We start from the raw sequence: 11,890 nt of genomic DNA on the forward strand, positions 1-11,890 counted from the left end.
ACACCCTCAACGAGGAGTGGCTGCTGCGGGAGAACATCGAGGCCAAGCCACGGGTGAGTGTCTGCACTCGGGGGCTCTGGTGGATGCGTACCCCTGCAGGGCGGTGGTGCTGATCTGGTACGCATGCAGGTGTGGTAACCTTGTTAATTGTACACCTGCACAGGCACCTTGCTGCTACCTGCACACACAGCTACAGAACCAGGCTCGTAATGACTGGTTTTTGTGTCCATCCCTTCGTGGGTCACCAAAGTCCCTCAGATTAGGAGTGGAGGGAGGTAACAGAATTTGTTCTGACCTATTCAGAGAGTTAAAACCAAAAGATTTACTGTTCCCGGCAAAAGAGCATCTTCACCAGCAGTGGGAAGGTGCTGGCTGCAGAGCTGAGCGCCCCGGGCTGTTACCCCAGCAGTGCTGAAAGCAGCTTTGCAAAACCCCTCCTGTGGAAGGGACAGGCAGGGCCATGTTGTGAGGGGTTCGGTCCCCCCGGTGCCTGACACAGCTCCGCAGATGCCATCCCACAGCCTGGGTCAGACCCTGCTTTCAGTCACCTGGCATCAATCTGGAGCAGCTTCACTGCAGTCCGTGGGTTACCCCAGATGTGCGTCACCGTAACTCAGAGCAGGTTCGAGCTCCACATCCTCTGCAGATTCCTGTTACCAATTGACCTGTAAATTTACAGCGCAGACCAAGAGGGGTTAGCAGCAGGGTGCAAAGTATTAGCTTTCTCGGCAGAAATGGTAACTTCATAAGTCTGAGCTGGGGATGTGCAGCTGCGTCCTACTTTGTCTGCAAGAAGAGAAAGAGAAGCGAGCAGAGCACTTTGGAGGAAGGAGAGCGATGCAGGGTTAGTGCTAACTCACCCGCCATCCCCCATATTGCTGGTAACTGAACCTCTGCTTTAAAAAGCACCTGCACAGTGTACAGTGTGGAAAAAATACCTTCATTGAATGCTATGGAAAAAAGGAGACTGCGTCTGTGCATTCATTTTGTTCTCATTGTCAAGGATGCTGACTTTGTGTCCTGACACGTAAAAGCAGTGTTTGCAAGGGAAGCCCTCAGCTGTGAAACCCCCAGCCGTAAATCGGATGTGTGCCAGGTGTCCAAGAAGTGGCTGTGCTTATGCACTGACATTGCTGCTCCTGCCCTGGGCAGCCAGGCTGGCAGCACGATGGCTTTGGGGCAGCATTCACCCCCGAGTGAGGGCGCAGGGCTGCCCTTGGCTCCGAGCACACCGGAGAGCGGAGGCTGTCCTGGAGCAGAGCCCTGGGCAGGGGGAAGGCGCTGTGCTTGTAGCGTTTGGGTCTGCACAGTTTGCAGGATGAGGAGGTGCCAAGACTGTGCCTCTCCTCACAGGACGGGCATGGCACCAGCCCCCAGAAGAGGAGAGGGGTTTTTATAGGACTCTTATTGCCCTGCAGCTTTCTGCTGCCATACCTGGGCAGCCCTGTGGTGCAAGCTGGTGTCCGTGACAGCCTGCAGCCACTTGTCTGTCTGTTCCCTACAGTCTGGAGCAGGTTGTTGGGTGGTGCCAGAGGTGGGCTCTGGCGCTGCAGCAGACTCAGCCTGTGACGTGCTTAAATCATGTCTAAACAAAGGAGCTCAGGACATTGCGTCAGGGAGACACTGAGCAGGGATCCTCGGCAGCCCCATTCGTCACCCGTCGGAGCCAAGGAGCCGAGGAGAGGGCTGGTGACAGGGCCGACCTTGCCTTCTGCCCCGAGGTGGTCCCTGCAAAGGCCATTAGCGAGGCAGCCGTCAGCATTGCTCCAAGTCCTCCCAGCTCCGTCAACAAACGGGCCATTGAGAGCTGTAAATCAGCGCCCTTCGCTGGAGGTAGAGCACAGATAACTGCACTTGTTCAGCCTGATTTCCAGCAGCACAGGGCCCAGAGTGCAAGAGTGAGAGCACAGCAGCCCCCGTGCATCCTCAGGAGCCAGCAGAGCCAAGCAGGTCACCCCTTTGCCCCTAATCCAGCCTCTGCCCGCAGAACCTCAACGTCTCCTTCCAAGGCTGCGGGATGGACTCCCTGAGTGTCAGGGCCATGGACACGGACACGCTCAGCCAAGTGAAGGAGAAAATCCTGGAGGCCTTCTGCAAGAATGTCCCCTACTCCCAGTGGCCAAGGGTGGAAGACGTCGACCTCGGTAAGGACTGTAAGGACCCCGTGCTCTCTGTGGTGTCCCCGTGCCATGCAGTGGGCTGTGGAGATGCACAGCGTGATGGTCAGTGTCCCCAGTGCCAGAGGGAGCCTCCGTAGAGGAACTGGGCTGGAGCAACACGGGTCCTGCTCCTCTCGGCTGGCACACGTGGCCTGTCCCCGGTCACTCACACAGGAGTGGGGAAGGGCAGATGTGCTCCAAGCAGAGCCCTTGTCCCCTGTCCCAGCTCCCTCCAGCTCTGCTCCAGTCTGGAAGTCACCACTCCAGGACTAACCCTGAGTCCCATTGCTGAACATCTGCGCTGGTCTCACACAGCCCCAGGGGCCTTGGCAGGGGCTGTGCAGCCCCCGAGCACTGCGGGGCCATCCCCGAAGCCTCAGGCCCTGCTGCCTATGCCCCTGTTGGGCTCCCAGTGTCTCACGTCTCCCTTCTCTGTCTTCAGAATGGTTCGCCACTAGCACTGACAGCTACATCCTGCGGGACCTGGATGACACCTCGGTGGTGGAGGACGGCAGGAAGAAACTCAACACATTGGCACATTACAAGGTAAGGCTGTAGCGCTGCAGGAAAGCTCGGCTGCCTCTGAGCCTCAGGGGTGAGCGCAGTTCCCCCTCCAAAAACAGGATTATCAGAAACAAGCAGGGAGGTTGCCATAGCTCCGCGAGAGCTTCCGGGGAATAGACATCTGCCCTGGCGAGAAGCTCGTTAATATTGCAACACACTGAAACTAATTAAACACTCTTCATGCAAAACAAGTTATTACTGACAACAGAAAGAGGAGGGGAAAAAAAGCTCCTATTCCCCACGGCCACCAGCTTGGCTGATTAGTATCACTCTGCTCTTCATCCGCACTCCTGCAGAAATCACTGGCACGATTGCCGCTGCCTGCCCTGAGAGCAGGGGATGCCATCGAGGAGCAGAGGCCAAAAAGTGTGGGGAAACGCAGCAAATCACATTGTTTTCTTGACTGTTTTTCCTTTTAAAACTAAATGAAACCAGAAATTCTTACGTTATTTCCATATTCCCTGGTATGCCTGAGAGCATAACCCTCACTGGTCTGTAACAGTGCATGGAAAATCAAAACCGGAGCCGAGTACTTCTTAATATTATTATTTGTGTAGCAGCCATGCTGCAGAGCCCCGCTGCTGGCACAGGTCCCACCGCGCCGAGAGCCATGGCCACAGCACAGGGAGGTGGCACCGGCTTCGGGCTGTGGCCAGGCTCCTTCTCCCCTTCCAGGGAAAGGCAAAGCAGCATCTGCTTCACGCTCTTTGAATTACCGGGTGCCAGCATCCAAAAATGTATCTTGGATACAAGTGTTTGCCTGATTCCCGGTGGATCTGAGAACCTCACTATCTTGCATTTGCGTTTAAAAAACCCTTTCCACATCGGGCAGTGCCGTTACTGCTGGTGTCAGGGCCAGGAGCAGGGGTGGGCGCAGGGGATGGTGGTGGCAGAGCAGCCATTGCACCAGCGTCCCCCATCTCCCGGCATCTCCCTGGGGCCTGGCTCTGTGGAGGTACCATCAGGGTCCCATCATCACCGTCTGCTCTTCCCTTCACGTGCAGATCCCTGAAGGGGCGTCCCTGGCCATGAGTCTGTCGGACAAGAAGGATGCCACACTGAGCCGAGGTAACGTCCCCCCTATCCACACCCCTTCTGACTTCATGGCTTGTCTGTGTCCTTGCAAAAAAGTCGAGGTTTGTGCCCGCTTTTCCTTCTGTAGGAGAAATGAAGGAGGTCTGGGCAGTGTAGAGTGCTGATACACGCACTGCGGGAGATGCCAGTGTCATGCCTGTGGTTTGCTTTAAAACTGTGGTATCCAGTACCCTCCTCTCTCCATGTGCTGGCGTGCTGAATGCTTTCCCAGCCCTGAAGCTAGAAGTGTTTGCACCTTTTGTCTCACATCCTCATTAGGAGTTTGCATTCAATCTGTGCTAAGAAAGTGCGGAAAAAAAAAAAGAAGGATCTGAAACCATTTGACTGGAAAAGCCTTTTCCATCCCAGTTACACACATTTGGTACTTGCCAGCGTATTTCTAGGTTTCAGGCTGTGCAGTCAGTACATGCCAAGGGAGACAAAAATGCATTGAACAAGGAGTTTCAAAGCCCCATCTCAGGCTCCCCGCACTGAGCTTGTCTCCCTTTGCCCGCTGGAGCGAGGAGCTGCTTGGGGCTGGGAGACGGTTGGCAGGGGCAAGGCATTGCAGGGCATCATGGAGCATTGCGATGCAGGCGTGCCCCTGTGCTGACCCTGCTCTTGCACCACCTTGAGTCCCTCCTAAAACGCTTCTTGTGAGACCTCAAGTTCTCCTTAAAGTACTTCCCAAATTACTTGCCACGAACCCCAGCAGCCGATAACCACCACCACCACAAACCCACTTAGGTCGTGTGGGTTGAGAACGTCAGCTCGCTGTTGGGTTCTTGGGGAAAGCCCAACACCTCCCAGGTATCTGTGGGGGTGGCTTTTGGTTTGGGTCCCCCTCGACTAAACACCTGTGTCTGTTTCTCTTGTGCTTCACAGTGAAGGATTTGGACACCGAAAAGTACTTCCACTTGGTAAGTCCCCGCTCCCAGCTGCCGAGGCTGGTAACTGCATTGAGGGGGCTGGGAGCCACTCGTCCCTTGCAGCAATTTCATGTCTCTTCTGCATTTAAGTCCCTGGGTGCTGTTATTTCAGTGTGTGATGAAAGAGGAGAAAATCTTCTCAGCCTTGCTGATATTAACTTAATTCATCTCTGTGCACTGGAATGTCAGATGTGATGAACAAGCGGGATCAGGGCTCGTTAGTTTTCTTCAGAAGAGACACAGAAAGGTTATCTGTAGACAAGCTTTAGTACTGTGGGACATAATGAAAAATTACCAGGATGGCAAAGTAATCATTGTGCCTGATGGAGCTGTCAGCAGCCATGGAGAGCTCAGGTCAGAGCACAGCGCGGTGCTGCCAGCAGCACCCAGCACAGCCTTGGTCACATCACCTATGGGAGCCCCTGGCACAGCCCTGGTCACGTCAGCTGCGGGAGCTCCCGGCACTGCCTTGGTCACGTCGCCTTGGTCATGTCACCCTACGGGAGCCCCTGACACACTGCTTGCTTCCCAGGGCTGCCGAGATCTATTGGTTCCTGCTTCTGTGCCACACTGGAAGTACGAAGTGCGAAACTTTGCTAGAAGCTGTTATGAAAGAAGTGTTGCGGACAACAACAATATTTTATAGCCTGATTTTTTTTTTCTCCACTAAAGTTCCTGTGCTCAGAGTACAAGCACACGATGCACGCATGTGCGTGCACACACAAGTACACACAGAGCGAGGAGGGAGAAGGGATGGGAAACTGAATGTGCATATGTGGAACAATGCCAAGATGGACTTAAACGGCTTGCTGGGTCATTGTAGAGCAGTATTTAACTGACCTGGCCAGTGCAATATTTATTTTTGTTTTTAAAAAGGCCAGGGTAGGACTATTGGCTGGTGGTTCTTGCGCTTTTTCCAAGTCTAAGAAAAGCTGATTTCCGTGGAAGCCTTGTGCACGGCTCCTGGGAGCCCAAACTGCAGCCGCACAGGAGCACTGTGCCGAGGCCAGGAAGGCGAGCAGACTGACGTGCAAAGTGAGACGGAGGGGTTCATTTCTTTGTCTCGCTCGAGAGAGGCAATAAAGAGCGCAAGAGAAACAAATGTCAGAAAAACAGTATTATGAATCACTTTTCGAAAGCCATATAAGGGTGTATTTATAACACAGTAACTGCTTTTTAACTGAATTTTATATGCAGTTGAAATCCTATGCTTAAAGGAAAATTCAGTGTGACACTTCCAGCGAGGAGTGCTCTGAACATGTGTTTTATGTCGGCCCAGGTTCTCCCCACCGACGAGTCAGTTGAACATAAGAAGTCCCACAGACAGAGCCACAGGAAGAAGGTCCTGCCGGAGATCTACCTGACCAGGCTGCTCTCCACAAAGGTAGGGGATGGGACGCCCCCGGTCGCGGTCGAGGGGATTGGTGGTGTGGTCTGCAGCGAGTGCTGGCTGCGGGGGCTGTCACTCTCGAGGCAGTGGGACCCTCCTGGACCCTCATGTTGAGCGGGGCTGCAGCGCACCCCTGGCTCCCTGGGATCCCCAGCTTCCCAGCTGCTGCTGTGTGAAGCCCCATGACATCCCTGCAGGCCGGTCTGGGGTCTGTGTGCATGAAAGGGACACTGACCACCTTGGGGCTCCACAGTTCAGACCCAAAACCATCTCCACAGCCAGGAGAGATTCTGCTGGGAAAGGGAGGTGGAAATGCTGGGCTGTGGGTGCAGGGGAATGTCTGTGCGATCTTAATTCAGATTTTAACTTCCCCACTCTCTGCGAGTGCTCCGCTCCAGCAATTGGGCTCCCAGCCCATCTTTAATCCCAGCATGATCCCTCACTGGAGCAGAGATCACAAGAATGGCCAGCAGTCTCCAGTCTTCCTTGTATTTACTGTGCAGAACAATCACAGATGTGAGATCCTAGCAGTAAGAAAGAAAAGTCTTGATGCCAAAAGAAATTAAACCCAAATGCAAGCTAATTATATTGCTGTGCACAAACCTTTCCCTCCCTGCCTCAGCGTCCCCATCCCCTGCTGATTTATCCAAGTGGCAGCAGAGGGGTTCCCCTTGTGTGCAGCAGTCGCACCCCACGTGCTGTTTTCCTGGCTGGGCGCTGCCGCTGTCCCCGCTCTCCACCGTGTGTCCTTGTCCCGCAGGGCACGCTGCAGAAGTTCCTGGATGACTTGTTCAAAGCCATCCTCAGCATCCGTGATGATAAACCGCCAGTGGCCGTCAAGTACTTCTTTGACTTCCTGGAGGAGCAAGCAGAGAAAAGAGGGATCACAGACCCTGACACTATGCACATCTGGAAGACCAACAGGTTTGGAGGAGGAAATCTCTTCTTTCTTTCCTTCCTTCTATCTCAGGAGCAGAAGCTGCAAAGCCTTGGGGTCCTGGACTAGTCATTAGGTTGCTAAAAGTAGAAAAGGGACTTGGCAAACAGGAGAGGGGGTTGAGGGGGCAGCGCAAGATGAGGCCAAATGCAGGCTTGGAGAGCTCTGAACAACCACGGAGCTCAGGGGAGCAGTGAACTGGAGGAGAGGGCAGAGGCAGGTAAAGGGCAGAGCGAGGTGGCACACTGAGACAGATAAAGGAGAAACAGGGGAGGGATGGAGTGACAGGAGGCAGCAGTGGTGTTAGCTCCAAGCATTGGAGATCTGAGACAGAGTCCAGAACCATGTCAGGTCTTAAAACATCATGGACGTTTTAAAACAGGCACATTTGGCTCCTTTTCATTTGCTTTCTGGCTTTTCAGCCCTCAGGGGCACTTTTCTCAACTTATCTCTGTAACCAAGCTGAGACTGCAGGGCATTCATGGGACTCCAGGAGCTGGTGCTGTGACAGCAGGGTGCTGGCAGGCACTGCAGCGCTGGGGACAGGCCAGAAGCGGTGCTGGGCGCTGCGATGAGCAGCAGGAGAGGGGCAAAGTGAAGGGGAAATGGAGCTGGGGAGAAACCAGTGAGAGCAGGGAGCATTGAGGAGATGCTCAGGGCTTCAGCTGCAGGGACAGTACTGGTTTCCAGCCCAACAAGTGACAATTAAAAACAAATTTGGCTGGGATAGCAGGCACACAGACACAACCATCGAGCTGCAGATTTGCCTACCCTTCATTACCTTTAATTGCCAGTAGAGCAAAGATGTATAGCGGCTTTCACTCCTCGGCTGCTGAGGAGGGATGGTAGGAAGAAGCGATATACAGAAACTGTGCCATGCCCAAATGAGCGCTGAAATAACAGGGAGAAAATGATGAGAGAGCAGAAAAAAAAGACACATGACATGCATTTCACGGGGCCAGGCTTACCATCAGAACCAGATGATGGTTCCTGTTGGGGAAGGCAGAAAACTGGCTGATACCATTGCTGCACAAACCAGCAGGAGAGGCAGCCCCACATGGCCAGTGCTGATGTGTCCCTGGCCGCAGGGGGCTCAGGGGTCTGCGCTCACCTGGGCACGGCTGTACCCAAAGGCTCCTGTCCATGCCACGTGTTTCAGCCTGCAGAAAGGTCTCCTCATGGTGACAACGTGTGCCTGCCCCTCTAGCCAGGCTCTATGCTACCAGGATGTGATTAAAAAGCAGAAACCAGCCCCCCCCCCCTTTTTTTCCCCTCTACTATTCCCTTTCTATTGTCATCTTTCCAGCATTTCCTCCCCTCTCCCTCTGGAGTACAACAATTCACCCAGTGTGTGTTCCTGGCTTGTTTCCCTCGCAGCCTACCTCTGCGGTTTTGGGTCAACATCCTGAAGAACCCCCAGTTTGTCTTCGACATCGACAAGACAGACCACATCGACGCCTGCCTGTCCGTGATAGCCCAGGCCTTCATCGACGCCTGCTCCTTGTCTGACCTGCAGCTGGGCAAGGTACCATCCCCACCGGACATCAGTCGCAGACACAGACCAGGACAGGGGAACAGGACCCTTACAGGCACCCAGCCTGGCCCCGCTCTGCAGCGAGGCTGCTGTGAGACCCAGCCGCCAGCTCGGTGCCACCCAGGGCCACATGAGCTGTCCCGTGGTCCCAAGACAGCCCCCACCTCGCTCAGTGCCTGTAACGCTTCCTGACGGGGCTGAGCTGGGGCACGGGCAGACGAATGCTCCCTGCTGTTGGCTGGGGTTGGGGGGTGATGCACCAAGGCAAGCGTGGGTGGGTGTCTGCTTTCCTCTGGGAAGGCCCAGCTCCCTCAGTCAGGGCTGGTTTTGGGGACAGCACCAGTCTGACAATGCCGTAACAGCAGCAGAGGGATGATGTAAACCCCAGTGGGAAAATGATGCAGCTTCAGGTGAAGCTTCACTCCTCACTCTCTGTGGTTTCTGCACTGCCTCTCACCTATGGGAGCCCTGGGAAGCTCAGGAGCCAAGCAAAGCCTTCATGAACATAGGTTGCATCTGCCTGGGCAGCCCAGACCCAGCCTGGCTCACCTGGGGTGTGGGGACAGCCCAGGGCCATCCCAGGGACACATCCATCAGCACACAGATGGTGCGTACTGCCACAGCCCTGCCTGTAGAGCACTTGGTGCTCCTCACCGGTGGCAGTGTTTCCATCGCACACTGGCCACCTCCTGCATGTGGTCAGAGCCCAGGGACTCATCCTGCCTGCCTGGGACGCTGAGCCTGCATGGGCAGCGTCCTCTCACCCACCGTCAGGCTCCCACGCACAGTCCTGCGGGGCTTGCAGCAGCGAGACATCCAGCCCACGTGGTTTCTCTGCTCCCACCGGCTTGGCCGAGCACAGCGTTGACATTTGAAACTTCCCGACATAAATAAGTTTTATTAAGAAATGCTGTAAATCGTCCCCCGCCGCCCCAGGGGCTGGCAGCAGCACAGGGTGTGACGTAGAGGGGACTCAACGGAGTGAGGGAGGAGGCGGGTACTGCTCCTGCTCCCCCAGACTGAGAGCAACAGGAAGCCTCCACTGGGAGAGATTAATACTGGAGGAAGATCTAATGAGAGCTTGATTTTCTGTTTGTTTGGGTTTTGGACTTTTTTTTGCACGCATTACAAAACACCTACAATTTGTCCTTGTCAACCTTTAGATGAGGGGAAGAGGGGTCAGCTGGAGTCAGGCAGCAGATGGAAACATTTTTCAGGAGTACAATAGCATAAGTGAAGGAATTGTTGAGTAATGTGGGAAGAATAAATCCTCAGCACAAAAATCAGCTTGCTTATACACGCAGTATATGGCTGCATGTTTTCCAGGCTGGGCTCTGCCCCTGGTTTCAGCATGATACTCTTGATACTGCAGATGTGAAAGTGAGCTCAGACTCCATCCATCCACAGTGCACAAGCAGTTAATAAACCAGTACTCATCTCTTCATAATACAGACAAATGAAAAAATAACTTAAAAAAAGAGGCAGCATGGGTTTCTTCCGTGTTTCCAAGGGGGAGAAAAAAAAAATACGCTGTGAGCAGGCTCTGTAACTTGGCTGTATTCCTGCAATGCCTTGCCATTGGGTTTGAAAATAACCTGCTGCGGGATCTGGTGCCACAGCCTGGTGCCCATTTCCCATTTCCCCCGCAGCATTAGCCACGCTCCATATTGCAGCAGCAGATTGCAGCTACCCCAGGCTTCCTTATTTACTGCCCAGTGCAGCTGGAGACACTGCCTTGGTGGCTGGAGCCTCCTCTGACGCTGCTCCCTCCCCTCCACCTGCCAGAGCCACTCTGGAGCACTCCCACACTTGGGTGTCGGGGCAGGGGACACGTTGATCTCCGTGTCCCCAAACTTGGGCTGTTTCCCTCTGGGACGCAGCACTAGGCCAGTGGTCCAGGTTCATTTCCAGGGTAATGATATCAGCGGGGCAGGATTGCCTTGAGGTTAAAATCACTCATGCTTGTGTCTGCAAGGAGTGCAAGCGAGGTTACGCCTTCCCTGGTACAGCCGATCGTGCGGCTGGGAGGTTAAGGCTGCTTTGTCCAAGCTGACATTAATCAAGAGAACTCAGTATTTTCTGTTAATTACTTTACATGCACTCAATATAGGCCAGGCAGGCTGGGTTAGCCAATGCAAAATAAATCAAAGCTACATGAAAATCCGAGAGCAACATTTCAACTGACAAAGTTCAGCTTGTAAGAGAGCTTTGTTCTCCAGTTTAAATCAGGCTGGCTGCTCAAGAGACCCGAGTAAACGCATGCAGAAGCCCTTCCCTCATTACCAATTTCCGCACGCAGAGCTAGGGAGCACAAGTGTTTTATCTGACACAGTCGCACTACAATCGTCTGCAGAGCATCACCTGGCAGCCAGCCACCTCGCCTGACCCCATGCATGCATTTTGCCCTCCCCTTGCTGCAAATTAAACCCCATTCACTCAGCCCACCTCCACTGGCACTGTAGCTACAAACATGGCTTCGCAGGTGGGGGTCCCTGTCCGCAGCACCTTGCTGTGTTTGGGCAGGCGCCTCTGTCATTAGCCATGTTGTGCCTCCGTGCCATCCCACCACACTCCGTCTGTGCGGAGCCAGGACCAAAGGCGGAGCTGTTCCCTGAACCCGGCTGTGGTTGGTGTCTGATGGTCACTGCTCTGCTCAGACAAAGAGGATGAAAAGTTTTACAACAGGAACAATGCAGTGTCTGATTTTGGTGTCTCCCTCTCGCTCTAGGACTCTCCAACCAATAAACTGCTGTACGCCAAGGAGATCCCCGAGTACAGGAAGATAGTGCAGCGATACTACAAGCAAATCCACGACATGCCGCCGCTCAGCGAGCAGGAGATGAACGCCCACCTCGCCGAGGAGTCGCGGGTAAGAACCCCGCGCCAGGGCCAGGTCTGCAGGCGTGGTGCTGTGCCGCAGCGAGTGCCCAGCCTGCTCTGGCTGGCAGCAGGAGTCCGGGAGCGGCAGGGACGCAGATAGGCAGGGGATTCAGATAGGGAGGGGATGCAGCTGCTGCTTACATGCTGGAAGGAGCAAACAAGAAGGGATATTTTGCCTCAAACTTTCAGGCACAAACTTCGTCTGACCTAATTCCAAGCATCTTCAATTACTGCCAGAGCCACAGTAAACACCCACGAGTTCACTTGAACCTAACTAGCTCTGGCACCACTGGGAGCTGAAAGAGAAATTCGGTGCCAGAGAGCCAGGAAGTTTGGAAAGGATCTCTGCAGCCCCGCAGCCCCCGCTGACAGGGCCAGCCCCAAGTCCCAGGCATCCACCGGCAGCCCGCACCGGCCGCCCGC

The 11,890-nt window shown here is 54.4% G+C and overlaps 1 protein-coding gene across 1 annotated transcript in view; it reads left to right on the plus strand.

Moving 5' to 3' along the window:
- Nucleotides 1-11,890, plus strand: part of PLXND1 (plexin D1) — a gene marked incomplete at its 5' end in the record, with an annotated part of 52,171 nt that overhangs the window by 39,005 nt on the left and 1,276 nt on the right. The window contains 9 exons of the mRNA XM_010181892.1: nt 3-53; nt 1,988-2,144; nt 2,602-2,705; nt 3,728-3,791; nt 4,683-4,717; nt 6,006-6,110; nt 6,877-7,040; nt 8,431-8,578; nt 11,316-11,456. Of these exons, the coding sequence (XP_010180194.1) occupies nt 3-53; nt 1,988-2,144; nt 2,602-2,705; nt 3,728-3,791; nt 4,683-4,717; nt 6,006-6,110; nt 6,877-7,040; nt 8,431-8,578; nt 11,316-11,456 (969 nt within the window). The remainder of the gene's footprint in view (nt 1-2; nt 54-1,987; nt 2,145-2,601; nt 2,706-3,727; nt 3,792-4,682; nt 4,718-6,005; nt 6,111-6,876; nt 7,041-8,430; nt 8,579-11,315; nt 11,457-11,890) is intronic.

The sequence above is a fragment of the Mesitornis unicolor genome, unplaced genomic scaffold, assembly GCF_000695765.1.
Source record: "Mesitornis unicolor isolate BGI_N332 unplaced genomic scaffold, ASM69576v1 scaffold19653, whole genome shotgun sequence".
Taxonomy (NCBI): domain Eukaryota; kingdom Metazoa; phylum Chordata; class Aves; order Mesitornithiformes; family Mesitornithidae; genus Mesitornis; species Mesitornis unicolor.